Raw genomic sequence first — 23,447 nt, forward strand, 5'->3', positions numbered from 1 at the left:
AGATTCCAGGTTTGAGAAAGACTGCTTGTGCTGTCAAAACGCGTTACCTGACAGTATGTGGCTATATATATATATATATATTCGTTCCAACTCCTGCTCACACAATTTGGAACAGACTCCAGCACGCTCAGGCTCACTTGTTTTGAGTTTATATTTCAGCCACATACTGTTAGGTAATGCGTTTTGACAGCACAAGCATATATATATTTAGCTAATTTGGTTCCAACTGCATCATGCTCACGGTTGGTGTAATTTACTGTCCACCAAAAAGTTAAAACGCTACACTCCAGCACATTTCCACAATCCTGTCTTGATCATGGTTAAGTGAGTCCGTCCTCTGTTTCTCCATTTATACCTAACTCCCAAGTGGCTCATCATGAAGCATTATGGCATATGTAGTATTAGAGACAGTAATTTAAAAACAGTTCATTCTACTTGTTATACAGTAGTAGAGAGTTAACGTTCATATATACATTCTTTTCATATATATAGTTGGTGTGGATTGTTCCTAAAACCAATCATTACAATATCCATTTGGCCAGTGTATACATACGCTTTTGGGACTCAATGTACCAGTCATTGATTGGGTTTAAACACCAGGGTTACACTTGTATGCCTTGCCATATTTGCCTATATGGGTTCACTGTAAGGATGCAGTATTAACTGTGTATATATCTATATATCTCTCTCTCTCGCTCTCTCTCTCTTATAAATTACATGAACATCAAAGGTTTAAGATTAGTTATAGTTGGGAAAACGTCATTATTTCTGTACAAAACAAACTTAAACTACACAAACCTTAGAATTATAGTGTGTTGAGTGATGTAATACGTGAGGTCATAAACAGTGCATTTCCGGGGCATAAGTTACATGTTAGCTCAGGTATCTATAACTGCTGAATTTTTATGGTTTTGCACGAGTGAAATCTGAGCCTAACTATAACATCCCCGGTTGTGGCCAAGCAACATAACCAATAGGCCATGGGCCCTTGAGCTCCTGGCTGGTTTCATACCCCAATCATGTCTAATCCTATGTAATCCTGTCCCTCAATGGATTACGGCTCTGCCGGTGCAGCAGACATACAGCAACACCCAGCCCCGCTGGGTACTGAGCAGCAGCTCCCAGTGAAAGTCCAGAGTGTCTGAAATGGGACGAGCGGCTGCGTAGTTGAGGCCTGTGGCGAGAAGTGGAGCCACGGCCTCGAGTATTAGCAGGAGACCGGTGGGGCCTTGGGCTGTGGATGCCCAGCCTCGGAGGGCCAGAGCCATCCGCATGTCTCCCCATGGATGCTGGTGACTGTTCCCTCACGCGACTGGTGCCCAGGGAAGAGGTGAGGAGATTTGGCGTGGAGTGCGCCTACATCCGAGTCACACCGGATGAGTGCCCCAATCCGGTGTTCCGGTGAGTGTGGCCTCTGGCATAGGGACGTGGATCCTTACAGGACCACCGAGCCTGACTGTGGGGGCCCCCGGGAGAAACCTATTTACAGCAAAGGAGGGGGCCGACCTGCAACTAACTAGAGACTGGCCGACAGTGGCGACTGACATCGGCCTGAACAGCATGCGTACCGGTGACCAACAGGGAGTCCAGCGGGGGCTGTGCCCTATCGGCCTCAGCCCGTGTTGGAGAGGCCCTGGTAATGCCTTTAGAGCGCTAGCTCCCTCAAATACCTCAGTTCAGGACACTAATTTAAGCTGGCATTGGCGGGGTGTGTCCCCGCAGGTGGTTAATACATATCATTCTGTACCTGTAATCACTTGCCCTGTATATAGCTGATCACACCCTGCTCGCTGGAGCACCATTGAGGCTGGCACCAGCCACGGGGACCCATACTGTCCTTTGGGCTTTGTTATATAGTCTTCCATGGCTAGTCTTGCCCTGCCCACCAGACGGATGCTGCAGCTCAGCACAAATTGTTGCGGGGGTGTGGACTTCATCTTTGCCACTACCGGGAACCAGATAGTGGGGAGCCCGTGGTTATCATCAGGCCTGTGATTTCGAGTAGTGGGAAGGTACCAAATATGCCCTGGAGTGTGACTCTATAGCCATAGGTAAGGACATGGCAGCGAGGGCTCAGACGACAAACACCATTACGCGCTAACCTACAGAAAGAATCACATGGCAGACGGATACACAAAATGCCACTGATGAGCCGGACTGTTACTCTGAACCGACCAGAGTGGAACTTTTGGCAGCCAGACAGGGAGCCTGCACTGCCCTGCCATCAAACACAAGATCGAAACTGTCTTTATCGACGTCAACCTCCTTCAGGCAGACCTATGAAAGGTAGCTGATGATGTCAAATCTGCAGAGGGCAATATCACCGAATTACTGGGGAAGTTAAAGACTCTCTACTCAAGAGCCAAGTGGCCCAAATGACCACCATCACGGCAGACTTGGAGCGGCAGGCCGAAGACGCAGAAGGCCGCTGTCAACAGAGTACCATAAGACTCCTGTGCTTCCCGGAGAAATCAGAAAAGCCATTTCTGGAGAAATGGGTGCGGGCTGAACTTAGACCGGAGGGGCTCTCCAAGCTGTTCATTGTGGAGAGGGCACACAGGGCCCTGGTGCTGCCCCCAAGCCCAGGGGCGGCGCCTCAGGCTCTCATTGCCAAGATATTGAACTACCGTGACAGAAACTGCATTCTTCAAGTGGCACAAGAAGGGTGAGTCCCTCAGTTTGGCAGCGCCAAAATTGCCATCTACCTAGGTTACACTAAACAAGTGTACAAGTGTAGGAGCAACATAAAGCATCAAGCAGTAGTTAAGGGCTCAATCTTAGGTATATGCTTCTGTACCCATGGACCTTTTGGTTGAGGCCAAGAGAGGATGACCCAGTCCTAACTTTTGCCCTCTGAAGTCCCCAAAAATAACTATTAGTGAGAATGGTACTATGCAACTATCCACCATAGACTGGCCAACTGCTGCACTGGTTGGGGACCCGCAGGCGCAGTCGGAAGAAACTGATATGGATCTCTCCAGTCAAGCGCAGGACATTGTGCCTGATACCCTGATTGGTACGGAGGACAAAATGGGGGGCGTATGAGCAGCATAGCTGATAAAGGAGAGGGGGTTAGAATGTGTGTTGCATGCACAACGCTTATTAATGTATGTACTAACAAAGGTAGTTGGCATAGAGTCTGTAGTTTCTGTGCCCATGCCTTGGGTGGGTGGGGTGTGCCTGGGGCCTCCCGGGTTGAGGGAACATACGCTGTTCATTAGTTCAGTCACTGTACCGTGTGCTCCACCCTGTTGCTTGCTAGTGGGGACATATAGGTTGCGCAGTTTGGAAGATGGGTAACATTGCTGACTGTCCGGGATGCTGTCTGAAAGTTGAGTATTAGCTAGTCCCTGTTGTACTGGCTAGGGATGCGGTGCAAGTCTAGCACATGTGGTGGGTGGACATATATATTCATATAGTTGTACTGTATTTGACCATGGGTGGGGTTTGGTTCACAATGTTTGTTTAATTTTACAGTGGTTCAGCAGCAGGGGGGTGGTGGGCAGGTGGGGAGATTGTGCATGTCGCAAACTCGAACCATGAATGGTGGGCACATACAAATTTCTGACGTGGAATGTCCGGGGGCTGGGTACATATGTAAAAAGATACCGGGTACTCGCCTTCCTTAAGTGGACGACACATGTGCCACTAAATTAGCCAAGAAATGGAGAGGTCGAATATATAATTCCTCCTTCTCTACATATGCTAGAGGCACACTGATCTGGGTAGCCCCAGGAGTCCCATTTTTTCCCACATATATGGAGGTGGATATAGGGGGTTGGTACGTCCTCACACAGAGGTCCCTCGACAGCGAGGACATATCCCTTCTTAGTATGTACGCTCCTAACACCGATGATCCTGCCTTTTTTCACACGGTGCAAGACCACCTTACACAGGAGGTTGCCTTGCCATTTCTGTGGCTGGGCGACTTCAGTTGTATTTTGGACCCTTACCAGGACAGGGCCCCACCAAGACCACTCACAAAACCACACATGACGGCTGCACTCCGGGAGGTCATTTCCAAGATAGAGTTGGTGGACATATCGCGTCAGAGAAATCCAGATCGCGGCCTATTCACTTGTCATAATACTACACATAATACGTACAGCAGATTGGATAGGGTACTGGTTGCAAGATTCCCTAGGCTGGACGACATTCGTGTCACGCACTTGGCACGGTTCCTATCTGACTATTCTCCTGTTTATTGTTCTTTTGTCTTGGGGGATGTATCGCTGGGAGTTTGATCTTGGCGGATGCCTGTGGATATACTAGAAGATCCCATGGGACGAACTGCACTGTCTTTTTCCCTGACAAGTTATTGCGAGTCGAACTGGGGCACCGTAGGGAATAGATCTGTGGAGTTGGAGGTCCACAAAGCTGTAATTAAGGGCGCATGTATGGAACTGACCTGTGGGGTCCAAGCTACACAAGGAGGAGCAGACACTGGCTCAAATTCAGATGACACACTAACCTACCTCAACCTCGCTCCAGGAAGAACATGACATACGGGGACGTATAACGGATATTTGGGACCAACTGGACAAATATATTTTAATACAGTGCTGGCCACGATTACATAACGAAGGCGACAAATCTGGGTGCCTGCTAGCCTGGATCTTGCTTAGAGAGCATTCCCCCTGGTTACAATGAGTTTAGTTACACTGGGTGGAACCAGGGTTACCTCCAGGGTAGGCATTGTGGAAGTGTTTCGCGCCCACTTACAGCGCGTATACATGACAGACCAGAACGTATTGCATGCATCTACTCCCCTTTCCTAGAGGGGTTGGCTCTCCACAAACTCGGGCGGATCGCATTGGAGGAGATAGATAAGCAGTTGGGGATAGAAGAGCTTAGATCGGCACTTAATATGCTCCCACGAGCCAAGACGCAAGGTAGCGATGGGTTCCTGCCTGAATTTTACCAAGAATCTTCGGCCATGTTAACACAAGGCCTCCTAGAAGTCTTCACAGACGCTTCTGAAATGGGTATATTACCACCAACTATGCGGTAAGGTAAGATCTGTTTGCTCCTTAAACTGGAAGGTGATGCCACTGACCCAACAGCGTATAGGCCCCTCACAATGACAACCAACATTAAGAAACACAGCAAGACCCTGGCAGTTCTCTTATCGCCACATATGCCACGACTGGTTTATGAAGACCAGTGTGGTTCTATCCAGGTATGAAGCACTGGTGTGAACCTTATTCAACTGATGTATGTTTTGCATGAGACAGAACACTGTAACGAAGAGCTAGCGCTTGTGGCGATTGATCTGGAAAAGGCCTTCGACACAGTAAATTGGGGTTATTTGATCTAGGTGCTGCAGGTCATGGGTTGCGGCCTAGATACCATGGCTGGGTTCTACACCTCTACACAGAACCGACTGCGAGGGTGAGGATTGGGTGTTGCTGCTTGGAGACATGGACATTTGGTAGGGGAACTCGCCAGGGATGCCTACTTTCCCCCCCTCCCCCCACCCATTTGCATTGGTGATAGAGCAGTTAGCCATATGGGCACTCCGAGAACTATTGTAGTGGGGCATACAGATTGGCGAAGTGCGGCATGTCATTTCACTATATGCCAACGATGTCTTATTTTAGCTCTCTTCCCCTAGGAAAGCTTTGCCATGGCTCTTGCAGCTACTTGATGATTTTGTAAACATCTCAGGTCTTTTTTTCTGAACCGCAATAGGTCCTTAATAGAGGATGACCCAGTCCTAACTTTTGCCCTCTGAAGTCCCCAAAAATAACTATTAGTGAGAATGGTACTATGCAACTATCCACCATAGACTGGCCAACTGCTGCACTGGTTGGGGACCCGCAGGCGCAGTCGGAAGAAACTGATATGGATCTCTCCAGTCAAGCGCAGGACATTGTGCCTGATACCCTGATTGGTACGGAGGACAAAATGGGGGGCGTATGAGCAGCATAGCTGATAAAGGAGAGGGGGTTAGAATGTGTGTTGCATGCACAACGCTTATTAATGTATGTACTAACAAAGGTAGTTGGCATAGAGTCTGTAGTTTCTGTGCCCATGCCTTGGGTGGGTGGGGTGTGCCTGGGGCCTCCCGGGTTGAGGGAACATACGCTGTTCATTAGTTCAGTCACTGTACCGTGTGCTCCACCCTGTTGCTTGCTAGTGGGGACATATAGGTTGCGCAGTTTGGAAGATGGGTAACATTGCTGACTGTCCGGGATGCTGTCTGAAAGTTGAGTATTAGCTAGTCCCTGTTGTACTGGCTAGGGATGCGGTGCAAGTCTAGCACATGTGGTGGGTGGACATATATATTCATATAGTTGTACTGTATTTGACCATGGGTGGGGTTTGGTTCACAATGTTTGTTTAATTTTACAGTGGTTCAGCAGCAGGGGGGTGGTGGGCAGGTGGGGAGATTGTGCATGTCGCAAACTCGAACCATGAATGGTGGGCACATACAAATTTCTGACGTGGAATGTCCGGGGGCTGGGTACATATGTAAAAAGATACCGGGTACTCGCCTTCCTTAAGTGGACGACACATGTGCCACTAAATTAGCTAAGAAATGGAGAGGTCGAATATATAATTCCTCCTTCTCTACATATGCTAGAGGCACACTGATCTGGGTAGCCCCAGGAGTCCCATTTTTTCCCACATATATGGAGGTGGATATAGGGGGTTGGTACGTCCTCACACAGAGGTCCCTCGACAGCGAGGACATATCCCTTCTTAGTATGTACGCTCCTAACACCGATGATCCTGCCTTTTTTCACACGGTGCAAGACCACCTTACACAGGAGGTTGCCTTGCCATTTCTGTGGCTGGGCGACTTCAGTTGTATTTTGGACCCTTACCAGGACAGGGCCCCACCAAGACCACTCACAAAACCACACATGACGGCTGCACTCCGGGAGGTCATTTCCAAGATAGAGTTGGTGGACATATCGCGTCAGAGAAATCCAGATCGCGGCCTATTCACTTGTCATAATACTACACATAATACGTACAGCAGATTGGATAGGGTACTGGTTGCAAGATTCCCTAGGCTGGACGACATTCGTGTCACGCACTTGGCACGGTTCCTATCTGACTATTCTCCTGTTTATTGTTCTTTTGTCTTGGGGGATGTATCGCTGGGAGTTTGATCTTGGCGGATGCCTGTGGATATACTAGAAGATCCCATGGGACGAACTGCACTGTCTTTTTCCCTGACAAGTTATTGCGAGTCGAACTGGGGCACCGTAGGGAATAGATCTGTGGAGTTGGAGGTCCACAAAGCTGTAATTAAGGGCGCATGTATGGAACTGACCTGTGGGGTCCAAGCTACACAAGGAGGAGCAGACACTGGCTCAAATTCAGATGACACACTAACCTACCTCAACCTCGCTCCAGGAAGAACATGACATACGGGGACGTATAACGGATATTTTGGACCAACTGGACAAATATATTTTAATACAGTGCTGGCCATGATTACATAACGAAGGCGACAAATCTGGGTGCCTGCTAGCCTGGATCTTGCTTAGAGAGCATTCCCCCTGGTTACAATGAGTTTAGTTACACTGGGTGGAACCAGGGTTACCTCCAGGGTAGGCATTGTGGAAGTGTTTCGCGCCCACTTACAGCGCGTATACATGACAGACCAGAACGTATTGCATGCATCTACTCCCCTTTCCTAGAGGGGTTGGCTCTCCACAAACTCGGGCGGATCGCATTGGAGGAAATAGATAAGCAGTTGGGGATAGAAGAGCTTAGATCGGCACTTAATATGCTCCCACGAGCCAAGACGCAAGGTAGCGATGGGTTCCTGCCTGAATTTTACCAAGAATCTTCGGCCATGTTAACACAAGGCCTCCTAGAAGTCTTCACAGACGCTTCTGAAATGGGTATATTACCACCAACTATGCGGTAAGGTAAGATCTGTTTGCTCCTTAAACTGGAAGGTGATGCCACTGACCCAACAGCGTATAGGCCCCTCACAATGACAACCAACATTAAGAAACACAGCAAGACCCTGGCAGTTCTCTTATCGCCACATATGCCACGACTGGTTTATGAAGACCAGTGTGGTTCTATCCAGGTATGAAGCACTGGTGTGAACCTTATTCAACTGATGTATGTTTTGCATGAGACAGAACACTGTAACGAAGAGCTAGCGCTTGTGGCGATTGATCTGGAAAAGGCCTTCGACACAGTAAATTGGGGTTATTTGATCTAGGTGCTGCAGGTCATGGGTTGCGGCCTAGATACCATGGCTGGGTTCTACACCTCTACACAGAACCGACTGCGAGGGTGAGGATTGGGTGTTGCTGCTTGGAGACATGGACATTTGGTAGGGGAACTCGCCAGGGATGCCTACTTTCCCCCCCTCCCCCCCACCCATTTGCATTGGTGATAGAGCAGTTAGCCATATGGGCACTCCGAGAACTATTGTAGTGGGGCATACAGGTTGGCGAAGTGCGGCATGTCATTTCACTATATGCCAACGATGTCTTATTTTAGCTCTCTTCCCCTAGGAAAGCTTTGCCATGGCTCTTGCAGCTACTTGATGATTTTGTAAACATCTCAGGTCTTTTTTTCTGAACCGCAATAGGTCCTTAATATTCCTACTTGCCTCTTTTGTAGGCACACCGAACGATCGATTGCTGGTCTTGGGCCTACATAGGGAACTGGTACAGTTTAGATACTTAGCGATCAAAGTGGCTCACACTAGATCCCTGCAGATACGCCTAAATGTATATAGGGTCCTGGAGGCCTTGGGGACATCATTGGTTTTCTGGGCTACTTTGCCCCTCTCCCTAATGGGCCAGATAGCTTTGCAAAAATGGTACTCCTCCCACAGTGTCTTCACGTGCTGCAGAACTTGCTATGTACTCTTCCAACCACGATCTTTAAGCAGTTTGACTCCATTCTAAACATGCTCCTATGTGCGGGTCGATGCAGCAGGGTGTCCCTGATGACTTTAACCAAAAGATATGAAGAAGGGGGACTAGATATTCCACGTCTAGACCGATATTACTATGACGCGCACCTTCAACATGCGACCAAATGGCTCGATCCAGTAGAGAGCTGGAAGAAGAGGTTACTGATGGACAGTGCTGCGGCGGGTTGCTTGCCGGAATTACTGATAGAGGGTGCAGGGACCTCCAGTACGTAGTGTGACAAACTGCTTGCATCTGGCAGTACTTTGTTCAGTCCGTCCTGGTCTGTCTGAAACAGCCAGGATCACTTGGCCTTCTTACACCTTGGCCACCATCCCTTCGCCAACACTTGGGGTCTTACTGAGTGGCGACACAGGAGGCCACCTCATAACATTAGTATACAGAGCCATGCCTGCGGAGGCAGCTGGGAGGCTGCCCCAGACGCACCATGCATTGGATTTGGACCTCGACACCGCTCTGACTGAGGGGGAATGGGCACAGATCAATGAACTAACACACTGTCTCGAGTAATGCTTGATTTAAACTGATACACTACACCGTTCATCCCAAGACTTACCTTACTCCTAGGACCCTGCACCGCTTGACCTTGACGAGTTCTGATCACTGTCCCTACTGTGGTGCAGATAGCGCCGACTTTCTACATTTAGCCTGGCATTGCTTCTTGGTGCAGACCTTCTGCTGCCTCGTAGTTGCTGATATTGCTACGACCACACAGCTGCAAATAGTCCCCTCGTTCCAGTGCTGCATTTTAGGCAATGTCAAAGAACCAAAAGGTAGGAAGCTGTGATATACATTTTTACAGTTTGTATTGGTGTTGGCTAGGTGCAGGGTTGTCATCACCTGGATGGGTCAGTGGGCGCCTGCAATAGTACACTGAAAGAAGGACGTATTGGAGTGTACTCTAACAGAGGAAACATATAAAACTTAGCAGACGAGACGACAAGTTGGGCACAGGATCTGTCAGACTGGAAAGAATTATGTGATATACTCCTAAATCTAGGATCGGATGGACCCTCATCGGAAAGCCATGGGAGTGATGATAGTGTGGGGGGGGACACGTTGATGGGGTGTCCCGGCCCAGACATATCTGGCCCCGAGGTGGGATATAGTCCTGCAGTGTGAGGCTGGATGTTCTTGTGTGGAGCTTGAGGTGCTATGTCAATTGTAAAGCTGAAATTGGTCTATATGCACTTTGTCTCCTACCGCATCCGTCACTGCCTAGTGATTGGTTTCTTTGTATTGTTCTATAAAACAGAAAAATTAAGGTTATTGGAAAAAAACTATAACTTTACTGTAACCTTCGTTTTATTCATTAAATTTCTACGTTTTTTTTAATTCTGTTTCCTAACTGTAACGTCCCTTTAACATTTGGGGCCAGATGTACGTCAGTTTTTTGCATACGCAAACGGGTTTCCGACCCGTTTGCGCATGCAAAAAACAAATAGCCTATGTACTCACCCTATTTAGTGAGTTGCAAATGATTTGCAACCCGCTAAATAGGATTAGCGACTCGCCATTAGGAAGGGGCATTTCAAGGGCGTCCCTTCCTAATATCGAGTCTGAACTCTATGAAAGACTGTTTTGCAACCGCAACTGCGGTCACAAAACAGTTGCAGTATACCACTCTTTGCAGAAGGGTGGTAAAGCACTCTCAAACGGAAAGGGGTCCCCAGGGGACCCCTTCCCCTTTGTGAATGCAGGGGAAAATATTTTTTAGGGGCCGGCAATGGTCCTAGGGACCACTACCTGCCCTTAAAAAATGAAACGAAAACGTTTCATTTTTATTTTTTTAAATGCATCCCATTTTCCTTTCAGGAAAACGGGCTGCATTAAAAAAAAAAACTGCTTTATTTAAAAGAAGTCCCAGACATGGAGGTCTGCTGAGCCCAGCAGGCCACCATACCTGGGAGGGCCAGCTATCTCCAATGGGGTCACAAATTGCGAGTGCCTCATTAATATTCATGAGGTATGCAGTTTGCTACCCCATTAGGAATCGCAAACAGTGTCTGAGAAACTGTTGTACATTGTGATTTGTGACTCGCAAATTGCAACTCGTAATTTGTCGCAATTTGCGAGTCGCAAATCACAATGGTCATACATCTGTCCCGTGGTTCTTTCAGTGAATTTGTACGTTTAAAAAAAAATGTATTTCCTAACTATAATGTCCCTGTAACCTTTGTTTTTTTCAGTGAAGTTCTAAGGTTTTTATAAAAAAGAATTTCATAACTGTAACCTGTAATGTTTCACAGTGGATGTGTAAGCATCTATGTAGGTAGGTCTGTTAGTGGGTGTATGAGTGTGTGTGCAGGGGTCTGTGAGTGAGAGTGTCTCAGGGGCTGTTTGAGATGATCTATGAGGGCGGGTGTGGGTCTGTGATTGACTGTGTCAGACCTTATGTGTGTTTGTGAGTGGCAGTGCGAGTACTGCTATGGACCTGTGGGTGGGTGTTTATGAGGGTCTATGGGTCTGTGAGTGGGTGTGGGAGTGGTGCTTTGGTTTTTGAGCATTTACATACGTAGTATATTTAAAGGAGACAACCATGCACTCTGCTCTTACAAGGAAACGTCAGTAAAGAATTAATTTGTCACACTCACTAAAGTTCAGATTACACGCCAATATATTTATGATGCATTTGCTAAGTTAATGATTTCAGATAATTTTTTAATATGGAACATTAGTGGAACCGTTTTTGCTTTCTATTCACCAATTCCAAGAAGTTAGGATTGTTTCCATTTTACTCAACTGGGGCTTTACCTCGGGCACCTGCTATGTGTATATTTCTAAGTGTTTCCCACTAAGGTTTAATTCATCTGAAATGAACATCAGGATCATAGTGGAATCTACGTTTTTCTAAGAAGAATCCACAGTTTTGTAGAAAATGTCTACTCAACTGCTTTACTTTGTACTGGGAAGTTAGTTACTATATTGTCATTGTGCAAATGTCTACTGCTTATTGTACACTACACCTGCGTTGGTGGATCCGGATTGGCCCTGGCTGCAACTTCTTGAACTTCTTCCGGGACTGTTCTAGTGGCACCATTTCCATCATGATTCTAGCGTCCGATACGGAGCCTGACTGGCATCGCCCGACATCCGTTCTGGCACCAACTAGACTCACACAGCAGAGATGGAACCATATTCTATGGAAGAGCACTTTGAGGAACATGAATGGAGGAGATCTAAGGATCCCTATAGCTATCTGACCATCTAGCATGGTCCATGGCCGAGCATACCTGGTATAAGGACCTAGCTGATGCCAGTAGTCTGGACACCTCACCAGACACTGGCCTTCTCTCCCCTCCCACGATGGCTATGGAAGATGGGGCTGCCTTTACAATGGTGGTCGGGAGGTACTGGACCTTCAGCTGCCCACAGCTGAAGTTAAGACCGATGTCTTGACAAAGGTGCTTCAACCAGAATCCATACTCCCCCCTTAAGGAAGCCCTCACTAGCCTCTTGGGAACTGAAGCCAGAGGTACAACCAGTCTGTCCCTGCCTCTGGCAGTCGCAATCTCAAAGCCTCTTTAGTTTTTCCTCATACCATCATGGGCATCCTGTGGTGGCAGGATTTGGCACCGCCTGGCCCAGTTGACTTTAGACAAATGGGTGCTTTAGATTGTCAAGAGGGGCTAACCCCTACCCTTCCAACAAAAAATACCACCTTTGCCACCGTCCTTTGATTGGGAGAGGGGAGGATCTCTTTTCGCTCTAGCGGCAGGAATTACATGATCATTTGACCAAAGGAGGCTTCAAGAGGGTACCAGCAGCAGTAGTAGGTCATGGTTGCTATTCCTACTACTTTCTAGTGCCGAAGAAGGATGGAGGCCTGCGTTCTATGCTAGATCTTTGGCCTTATAACTACTTCTTAAAAAAGAAAAAATTCAAAATGCTCACCTTGGCTCAGGTGCTGTCTGCCCTTGACTCTGGAGACTGATTGATAGTGTTAGACTTGCAGGCGGTCATCTTCCATATTCCTGTCCTGCCTGCAGTTCACGGTCGGCCAAGAGCATTATCAGTTTGCTGTGCTCCCCTTTGGCCTTATCGGTGCCCCTCGGTGGTTCACCAAGGTGATGGTGGTAGTTGTAGCACATCTGCAGAGGTCGTGGGTTCCAGTCTTCCCCTACTTCGACGAATGGCAGTTGAAGCAGGTGCGCCCCAGGCAGTCGTCTCCCACCACCAGACATTGGCAAACCTCCTGCAGTCGCTTGGGTTCACTATCAACATTCTGTAGTCACACATGACTCCCTCTTAAATGCGCCCTTTCATTAGAGCGGTTCTGGATACGCCAGAGGAATATTCTAAGATAAGGAGTACAGGAGTAGTGACTGTACCAGATTAGGTGTTACCAAAGGTTAGTAACATTACATTCAACCGCTCTACATTGAACCACTCAAAGTAACATGAACGGTGATTTAATGTGTTTGTACTTTTAAACCGTTTATCTCTTTCATTTTGCCAGGAGGTACACAAAAATGAACTAGAAGAATTGAGGAAAGCAGGACATGAAGCCTTGGCCATCATTGTGGAAGAATTCAAGGTAAGAATACGAGCTGGCAATGATATGTGTCAAATGCACTTTAAGCGCACATGTGCAGATGCAGCAGACAGGATATTTCAGTCTCGGATCATTATTCTACTGCAGTATATCATATCCTTCATCACTCCTTGGCAGAAGCTGTCATGAAAAATATCATGCTTGAGATCCCATTCCAAATGTGTGCTTTATTGCAATTCTTGCATACTTCCTGCTAGAAGACTGCTAATTAAATCATGTATGACTAGTAACTCACACACTAGGTCCACTACCACTTATGGATACCAACTGTCTGCACTGTTTTCGTGAGAAATTGATTTTAATAACATCCGTTAATATTTTTTTCCCAGTTCACTTTGTCGAGTTTAATCGCATAGCCATTTTGCACATCGCTTATTTTTGCAGAGATACATTTTGTTGAGTTTAATCAGGCCATTTTGAAAATCCTTCATTGCTTGTACACATGCACTTTATTGAGTTTAGTCGACTAACCACTGTGCAGAGCGATTATTTTTTGCACAGATGTCTATTCTAATGATGCATTTCAAGTGGGTGTGGACCAGGTGTCCTTTGTAGTAGATCTTTGCACAAAACTGCTATAAAAGTGCTTTATTTAATTAATTTATGCATACATTCATCCATCCATTCAGTAGTTTGCATATATATTGTTCAGTGTAAACTTCAATACAACTAGAAGCAAAAAAAAAAATGTGTGCAAAAAATATTTTATTCATAGGACCTTGCTATTGAACCAAGTTTCAGCAAATTAGGCCTCTGTTTTGACTTAAAAACACACGGATATGAACTAAATACTAGTAGTAATCAGTTCAAAATCAATACCTATAGTTTGTTCATTTAGTAAGTTTGCTGTTATTTTTTGGGTGCTCGCTATGGCCCAAAGCGGTAAAGTATTTAAAATGCGGTCACAAACCATTTAGGGCCAGATGTTTGACCGTTTTTTGCGGTCGCAAAAGGGAAATCAACCCGTTTGCGACCACAAAAATAAATGGTGGTATTTACAAACGCTATTTTGCAAGTCGGTGACTTGCAGTTTACCACCTACTCCAAGTAGGTGGTAAGCCACTCGCAAACGGGAACGGGTCCCCAGAGGAGCAGGCAGTGGTCCCAGGAAAAAGTTGCATTTTTTCTTATTTAAATGCATCCCATTTTCCTTTAAGGAAAACAGGCTGCATTTAAAAAAAAAAGGCTTTATTTCAAAAGCAGTCACAGACATGGTGGTCTGCTGACCCCAGCAGGTCACTATCCCTGGGAGTGCTAGCCATTCCCAATGGGGTCGCAAATTGCACCTGCCTCATGGATATTAATGAGGCATGCAATTTGCGATCCCATTAGGAATCGCAAATAGTGTCTTAGACACTGTTGTACATTCAATTTTGCGAGTCGCATATTGCGAGTCTCAATTCGACGCAATTTGCTACTCACAAAATTGAATGGTCGTACATCTGGCCCCTAATTTGAAAAATCATTGGGATTACAACCACAAAATTGCATTTTGCTATGTACTAAACCCATTTTCAAATTTGTAAAAATCTTTCTTAATTGCAAAAATAGCTTTACGACTTATTCTTAATCGCAGAGTGATGTGCAAGCAGCAGCCCCTCCCAGTTGTGATATTCATTGTAAGATATAGCAATGATTTACTACCACAATAGCAGTCTGTTAGACCTGGCACCATTGGCGTGGGTCTCCCTTCCATTTTTGCCTTTACCTCTGTAGTGAAGATCGTTATCTATATATGTACAATGCTAAGTTAGCACAACCGCGTTAGATGTTAGAAAGCCATATTGCCGCTTTTGCTGCTTTTGCACACGACACTGTAGTCACATGTTATTAAATTGAGAAATGCTTGCTCGACTTTGCTTCACATGAGAACTGTCTGTTGTTCACATCCCAAACAGTGAGCTGCGACCTTGGTCTGTACATCGTGTAAAGAAACAGTCTGGGTCACTAGACGGTGCATGTTGTTGGGTTCAGGTTGATCGGCCCACTATTTAGCCATAACACGCACGCAGCTGCAAATACCTGAAAGTCGGGTGCTTTTAATATTGCAGTGTTACATGTTTTCATTACATTCGGAAGTAGAGCTTTCCCAGGAGCAGAGCCTAGCTGATCCTGTGATGTGATCTCACTGAGCTGATCTTTACGGTATGGGGTTCCCCATTCAAGCCTAGAGACCTTTTAGTAGTCTAAAAATAATAATAATAGTTTGCTAGCGAAAGGAAGGTGGCTGAGATCCACTGTCATTTTAGTATGATTACTCCTTTAATTTTCTATGGTATTGTAACTATGCTGATGGTTTTGATTTTAATCGTTTGTCTGCTTATGTTAGCCAAAGTACTGCATCTTAGGACACGAGGTTTATAAAATAAACTCTTTAAACTTTACTGTGTCTCTGTTTATTCTGTTGTGGACTGATATGAGAATAATTACGAACAGGTATTTCTGATTTCCACCATTCCTGAGAAATACACTAAGTCGCTTGTTCTAGGTTGTCTATACATTGGGACCGCCGAGCTAAACCTCGGATAATGAATGGGACACTGATGCTGGTCGGATAAGGGGTTCTGGGTTCTGAGGTGAGTTTTTGGTACACCACAATTCACTGAGGTCCTGGTTTCCTGTGCATAGTTCTGTGCATAAGCAGAATCCCTGCAACACCTCCTGTGTTTTGCTGTGTGTTGGACTCCATTGTTGCTGGTCTAGATGCTTTGGGCACTTTGCCACTGCTTTTCAGTGCCAAAGTGCAAGTGTTCTGTTTGTAAATTATTGTTATGGATTAGTGATTCCATGATTGGCTTATTTGATTTACTTGTTAGACCCTTGTACACTGCACTATGTGTGCCCAAGGCCTGTAAATCAAATGCTGCTGGTGGGCTTGCAGCACTGATTGTGCCAACCACAGAAGCAGCCTATAAAATGTGACTCAGGCCTGCCGTTGCAGAAACTGTGTGCAGTCTTGGACTGCCATGTCGACTTTTATTTTTTTTGTCCTCATTGGCCACCAGCCTCGCTTCACGCTCAAGCTGTCGATACCTTTACTCAGTAACCTGGGAAAAGTAGGCATTTGAAAATGGAAACCTCGGGGAAGACCCACCTACAGGTATGTTGACAGACTTGGATGTTACTAACACCAGGTGAGGTAAGTCTTCTACTAAGCTCATATGAGCCTGAAGACAATCGTCATAATACTTCCAGTCAACTGGGAGTAACCGACTTAGTCCAAAGAGTGCCACGGGAGCATACTCATAGGACCCTTTACCAAGAAGAGAATTTTTGTTTAAAAAAAAAATTAGTTAATTGGTTGGTTCTGGGCCCATTTTAACAAGTCCCAAAATACTGTCTTCTTTCAACTGCCAGATCTGGCTAAGTCCATCTTAGAAGTTTCAAGCAATGAGGCCAGCCAGTCAGAATAGATGGGCGGAGTAGATTCTGTCCATCGTTTGCATATTTGTTGCCTAGCTAACAAAATAGCATAAAAAAGCAGGGATCTGAATGGGCCAGTGACTTGGTGTGTGAAGCCAAAGATTATCATGGACAGGTCAATCCGTATTGGGCAACCCAAGATATCCATAAAAAATTTACCAACACTTTCCCAAAAGGTAGCCAAAGCTGAGCACTCTTTAAACATATGTATATCTGAGGCTCTGACCAAACTAACTGGTGGACCTTTTCAAATTTTGGAAAGCCTTTGTGCGGAGAAAGAAGCCCTATGGATAGTAAACAAATGATTTATTTTCAACCAGGCTGGTTTAACTATATCATACAGGATCTTACAAGAGTTCTGCCACAGATAGTCACAATGTTGGTCAGGTAAAAATTCCCCCCACAATTCATCGGCCAGTTCAAATTTGCCGTTTACGGTCTCCATCATGGCTTGGTACCAAAAAGAAACCTCCTTCCTCCCGGGTGGTTTAGCCACAAGCTGATGTTCTAGGATTTTGCCACTTCCTATAGATTTTTTAAGGATTTGCTGCGATTGGGCCCAACTCCTCAGCTGAAAATATTTAAACCTTGAGAGGCCTTCTCCAACTATATCTCTGAGTTGTTCCCAAGAGATAAGAGTGCCTTCAGAGGCCAGGTCTCCCCAGACCATCAGCCCAGCTTCTCTGAGAGGTAGTGCCAATCTGTCTCTCAAACACTCCGGAGCACCAGGAGAGTCCCAAAGCGGTGCCAAGCTAGAGAAATAGTTGAGTCCCACCATGCTTTTAAGTTTGGCCCATGTTTTGGCAAGACCCTGAAGAACCTTCAGCTTAACCTTTAAAAAAAAAATTTGGGTCCCCAAATTTAAACAGATAGCCCTCCTCTGGTAAGTCAGTTCCCCTAAGTATAGCCAGGAACATCTCACCTGCTCCCATGCCTACTGGCATTTTCAGGAGCATACGTGAGTGTGAAAGCTGAAAAGCCCAAGCATAAAGCTGCAAATCTGGCAGAGAAAGGCCACCTTTCTCTCTCCGACGCCTCAACTTTTTCCAGGCTATTCTTCTTGTTTTATAAGCCCAGATAAAAAAATGTATGTCCCGCTGTAACTTATCTATAGCCGATTTTTCAAAGTGCAGAGGGATACAATTGAAGAGAAAGGTTACCTTAGGTAATATCGTCATCTTAACCAGATTCACCCTCTCAAGAATGGATAGAGGGAGATGGGCCCAGGACTTCATCAGCTTCTGACACTCTTTAGCCACCAAAGTTAGATTTACCTCAGCTATCTTAGTAATATCTTGGACGATTCTAATCCCCAGATATCTCACATTAGAACTGATCTGGTGCTGAGACCTCTCCAGATTTCAGGTCATAATTTCGGTCTTTGCAGCATTGATCTTGTAACCTGAGACTAGCCCGAAGTATTGTGCCAAATCATTCACTGCTGTAAAAGCTGTCGCTAGGTCAGCTGACAAAACTAAAATATCATCCACGTACAGGGCCACCTTCCTCTCCCAATCCCCCATATCTGAAAGGCTGAATATTGAGATCTTCCCTGAGCCGTTGAGGAAACGGCTTAATATATAGGTCACAAAGGAGAGGGGAGAGTGGGCAGCCCTGCCTGGTCCCCCTGGATATCTTAAAGGGTTTAGTGATGTTACCATTGACCAGAAGTCTAGCTGTTGGCTCCTGGTATATCAATTGGACAGTTTGACAAAACTTCTTTCCTAAGTTAAACTTTCCCTAGACCTCCGACAAGTAGATCCAATTAACCCTGTCGAAGGCCTTGGTAGCGTCCAAAGTCATAGCAGCTAAGGGGAGTGAGTACGACGAAGCCAGTTCGATTGCTCCTATAAGATCGTAGGTAAGGTCCGCTAATTGCCTTCCCTTGACAAAGCCCTTCTGATCGGAATGAAGAATATTACCAGCCACAAGCCCTAATCTGGCAGCCAAGATTGAAGCGAAGATCAGGATCACAATGACTGTGGCATAATTCCAAGATATTGGGGGCTTTAAGCCATCCTGTAGTATCTGATTGAAGAGCCTTGTCAAGGTAGGAACGATCGTATCGCTCAGTAATTTGTAAAGCTCGGCTGGAAGCCCATCTGGCCCTACAGCTTTCCTTCTCTTGCAAAGAGATATAGCATTCCTAACCTCTTCTTGCATCAAGTACTGATCTAAATAATCCTGCTGTTCAGGTTTCAGGGAGGGGAGTGACATTTTATCCAGCCAATCCTTAGCTTTAGATCTATCTACCACGTTGTCATCTTGGTAAAGATCTTGAAAGAAATTAAAGAAGGCATCTCCAATCTCTTCATCTGAAGAGAGAGTGACATCTTCACCTTCGATAACAATTTCTTTGATCTGATTTCGTAACCGTTCTGATTTGGCTTTCCAAGCTAGGAGCTTGGCTGCCCCTTCGCCATATTCAAAGTGTGCAATCTTACTTGCATCCCATCTTCGAATAAGCCTAGAATGCAGAATACTCACTGTTCTTTCAATCAAGTATTCTTGTTGTATTTCAGGTACCGTCTGGCTAGTAAGGTCTACCTCTACTGCCTTCAAATTTGCCTCAATTGACCCAATCTCCCCTTTTTATTTTTTATTTGTAAAGCTCATCCTGCTTGTAATTTGACCCCTCAAAAATGCTTTTAAGGAATCCCAGACAACTGATATTGTAGCCGAGTCTAAAAACTATTTGGTTTCCTGTGATAAGAAAAAAATCTCTTCTTCTTCCAAGAGTAAAGATCGGTCAAAAGACCATGATCTAACTTGGTAAGGCTGTGGCCACTCAAAGTGTATTAAAATGTCGGAGTGGTCTGAAAGATGTGGTGCCAAATAGGTAATGTGCTTTATTCTGCCCCTTAGAGATTGACTAATCAAGATATAGTCAATCCTTGATTTATGACGGTATTTGTTGTTACAAAAAGAAACACCCAGCTGCTGACCGGATCTTTCTCTCCAAATATCAGAGAGACCAGTTTGGACAATCATATCTTGTAGGAAAACCCGCAATTTGGATAGAACCACAGCTCTATTATTTGGAGATTTGTCTAATATAGGATTAAGCACGATGTTGAAATTTCCAGCTAAAATTACCGGGTCTGGAAAATCTAACAGGTGAGAAAAGATGGTTTTGAGAAAAGAAGGATCATCTTGATTGGGTCCATAATAACCAACCATGGTAAACAAGCACCCCAAGATAATAACTTTCACAATGACCCATCTGCCACATGGGTCCGCTAACTGGTGTAGTATCCGAGTCTTAGATTGCTTTTTAAATAAAATTAAAACCCCTCTAATGTTCTTAGACTGATTTGTACGGACATATGAGCCGACCCATCTTTTATTCTTTCCTCTTTGCGCAAATGAGTTTCCTGGCGAACAATGACCAGCCCGGAAGAATCCCTAAGATATTGGAAAATGTTATCTCCCCCAGAGAAGGGAGAACATGGTGACTGCTCGCTAAGTAGCCGCTTGCACCCGGAGCTCCCGTTCCCGCCGCTTGTTATTTTCCCTCTCAAGCCCGTGCTGCATAAACCATCCTACCGCGTCTCTTCTTGGGGATTTCTTTTCTTGCTTCACCGCTCCTATCGCAGCGGACGCCTGGCGGGGGATGTGTATCGGAGAAGCGGCTCCGAGGTTTTTCCTTTTCCCCCGCTGGTCCAAGGCCACTCTGGAGCTCCAGAGGGGCCGCAGAACGGTTGCTCTCGGGCTCCTCCGGGTTAGCGGTGGCAGAGACAGCATCAGCGGCTTTCTCTTCCCGGGGGGTGAGCAGAGAGGACAGCAGGAGCTGCCTCGCAAAACCACAACGAGTACTGAGCTGGTGCCACAGGTTGTTGTAGTGCCTCTGTCGGAAAGGGGGATCGAAAACCAACAAGTACAGGAGTCTTTGTCCAGTATTTCAGGTAAGGCAGCCATCTACTACTGTTTTTAAAGAGGGCATTAAGAATAATAAAAAGCATGCAGGGGCAGGGTTGGGGTCCAACAAAATAAAACCAAAGAATAAATCCAATAAACATTCTTCGGTGGAACAAGCCACAGACAAGGTTTTATTTAAGGCACCCACTACACCCACTGCGTCCTCTGCCCTGACTAGTAGCTCAGCCTTCCAAACTTATCAGGTTAAAGGCAGAAGCATTAAATCTGGAAGGTAATCCCCCTGAAACTAAAGTCAGGGTTACCCCTTCATTGCGTTCATATTTTAGAGTGCAACCGGAGGTTTTTGATACCGTAAAACAGGGTGAAGTTCTTAGGAAAAGTCTAATCACCCCAATTGTACAACCATTATTGGAACCTATTGTCGGAAATAATATGGAGCCTGTTAGCGACCTGACTCCCCAGAAGGTTAACTTGGCCAGCATTTTAGGGGTGGAAGCAAAGTCTACAGGGAATGATAGCCCTGTCATTCATAACCAGATGGGGTTGGATGCAGATCAAGACAGTGGCTTCCCTAAGGAGCAGGTTTCGACTGGGTCTTCAACTGCATCCCTGGAGGCCCTTTTTGTCACATTGTCCGAAAATATAAAGAAAGGACTTTCGGTTTCTGCTGTAAACCAGGGTGAGATCAGAAACTTTTGTGAATCATTGGAGAGGAAGGTAGATTTGGTGAACTCTAGGACGGAGACTTTAAAGAACAATGTCGGCAAATTAAAAGATCATCTTGGAGTGGCAAAGGCAGACATCCAGTTGCTAAAGAGAGAAGGAGCGGACCTCCATGACAGAATGGAGATATTGGAAAATAATGCTCGTAGAAATAATCTACGTCTTTTGAACATCCCAGAAGGGAGCGAAGGGTCCGATCTTCGATCCTATACCATCTCTTTACTCAAAGAGTCTCTACAGCTCGAGGAATCGGAAGAGACCTTGTGCCACGATATACAGAGAATTCATAGGGATCCCTTTCGTAGGAACCCAAATAGATCTAAACCGAGGAAGATCTTAATTAATTTCCTTACCTTCGTCCTAAAGGAGAAGATACTCAATTTGGCATTGAAAACAAAATCATTGCAGGCCAGAGAATTCTCCTTTGAAGTTCGTTATGATCTCTCCAGGAGTACACTGGATAAGCAGTGGGAACTGGGAAGGAAGATCGATGATTTTAAGAAACTCGGTGCAGTAGCTCAGCTAAAGTTTTGAGCCTTCCTGAAAGTTTTGTATAATAATAAAATGCATAACATAAGATCAGTTCAGGAGGCTGATGAGCTGCTTGGCATCATCAGTAAGGGAACCCCTTAATTGTGAGAATTGTTTAGGGTCTCTGAGGGGGAGAAAAAGGATAGGTTATACACATTTTAAGGGTGGGATAGGCTGCTCCGGGTTGCAGTTTCTGGACTCCATCTGTCCAGATAATCGGGTAAGGGTTCTCCAGGGTTGGGGGGGAGGGTTGTCTGGGGCACTGGGTTTGGGGTGGGGAGCATAGGGGTAAAAAAAATAAAAAATGTCCTCATTTGTCTCAAAAAAGTTTCATTAGTCTCAATAGATATGGAACCTCGATGGATCGGGTGCTGGTCTTCTCTTTGTATTTTATGGGTACCAGGTCATGGATCTGAACCGCCATGAGCTCTATACAGATTTTGTCCTGGAATGTCAATGGCCTGCATGTAAGACCAAGAAGAGATAAGATTCTGCCATGTCGACTTGGCAAGTGCATGCACTTGCCAGTCCCTAAACCTTCCCTTTTCTACATATTAGTCACCCCTAAGGTAGGCCCAAAGTACCCCTGTGGGCAGGGTGCATTGTATGTGAAAGGTAGAACATGCCCTGATGTGTTTGGCATGTCCTGATTGTGAAATACTGCCAAATTCGTTTTTCACTATTGCTAGGCTATGTGTTCCCATAGGACAGAATGGGGAGTTTGTTTATAACATCTTATAAACATAACTGACCCTAGGAACACAATGGAAAATTAAATTTTAGTATGCCTGAACCCAGAATGTTAAAGTGCATCTTTTAGTGAGGGTGATTTTCACATTCTGTGTTTGAAAATACCACTTTTAGAAAGTAGGCATTTTCTTGCCTAACCATCCAGTGTGCCTCTGCTAGGTTTGTGTATTGCATGTCTGGCTTTTGGATGACAGGAGCTGAAGAGGGGCAGCGGCTCCAGAAGTTTGAGTCAGGGCTGGGCTGAAAAATCCTGTTCTGCATTTGGGGTGTTGGGAGGAGTAGCACCTTCACTTGAATAGGGCTGTGCCTGCCTTCCACAATGCAGCTCCGCCCCCTGTGGTGTGTCTGGAGCCAGGGCTCACACTGACAATGGAGGTTGATGTGCACTTGCAAAGTGCCCTACAGAATTGGTTTTGGCTGGGTACAGACACTCTCTGCCTTCAGAGAACAAATGTTTTTTGGGTCTGAAAAGAGGGCCCAGACCACAGACGTTTAAATCACTTCTGGGAAATCAAGAGGAACCTTTGACAAGGAGAAGAGCCGGATAAGCTGAGGAGGAATACTGCCCCGTGCTGTTTGCTGTCTGCGGTTGGCCTGCAGTGGCTGCTTGCTGCCAAGGAAAGGAGAAAAAGGACTTTGCTGTTTGGTTTGCTTTGTCACCTGCTTGA

At 45.8% G+C, this 23,447-nt stretch overlaps 1 protein-coding gene across 1 annotated transcript in view; it reads left to right on the forward strand.

The window, feature by feature from the left end:
* CCDC91 (coiled-coil domain containing 91) overlaps window positions 1-23,447 on the forward strand; it is a 1,604,885-nt gene that overhangs the window by 820,123 nt on the left and 761,315 nt on the right. The window contains exon 7 of the mRNA XM_085652331.1: window positions 13,378-13,455. Coding sequence (XP_085508457.1) covers window positions 13,378-13,455 — 78 coding nt within the window. The remainder of the gene's footprint in view (window positions 1-13,377; window positions 13,456-23,447) is intronic.

Source organism: Triturus cristatus, chromosome 4_1 (assembly GCF_964204655.1).
Source record: "Triturus cristatus chromosome 4_1, aTriCri1.1, whole genome shotgun sequence".
Classification (NCBI taxonomy): Eukaryota; Metazoa; Chordata; class Amphibia; order Caudata; family Salamandridae; genus Triturus; species Triturus cristatus.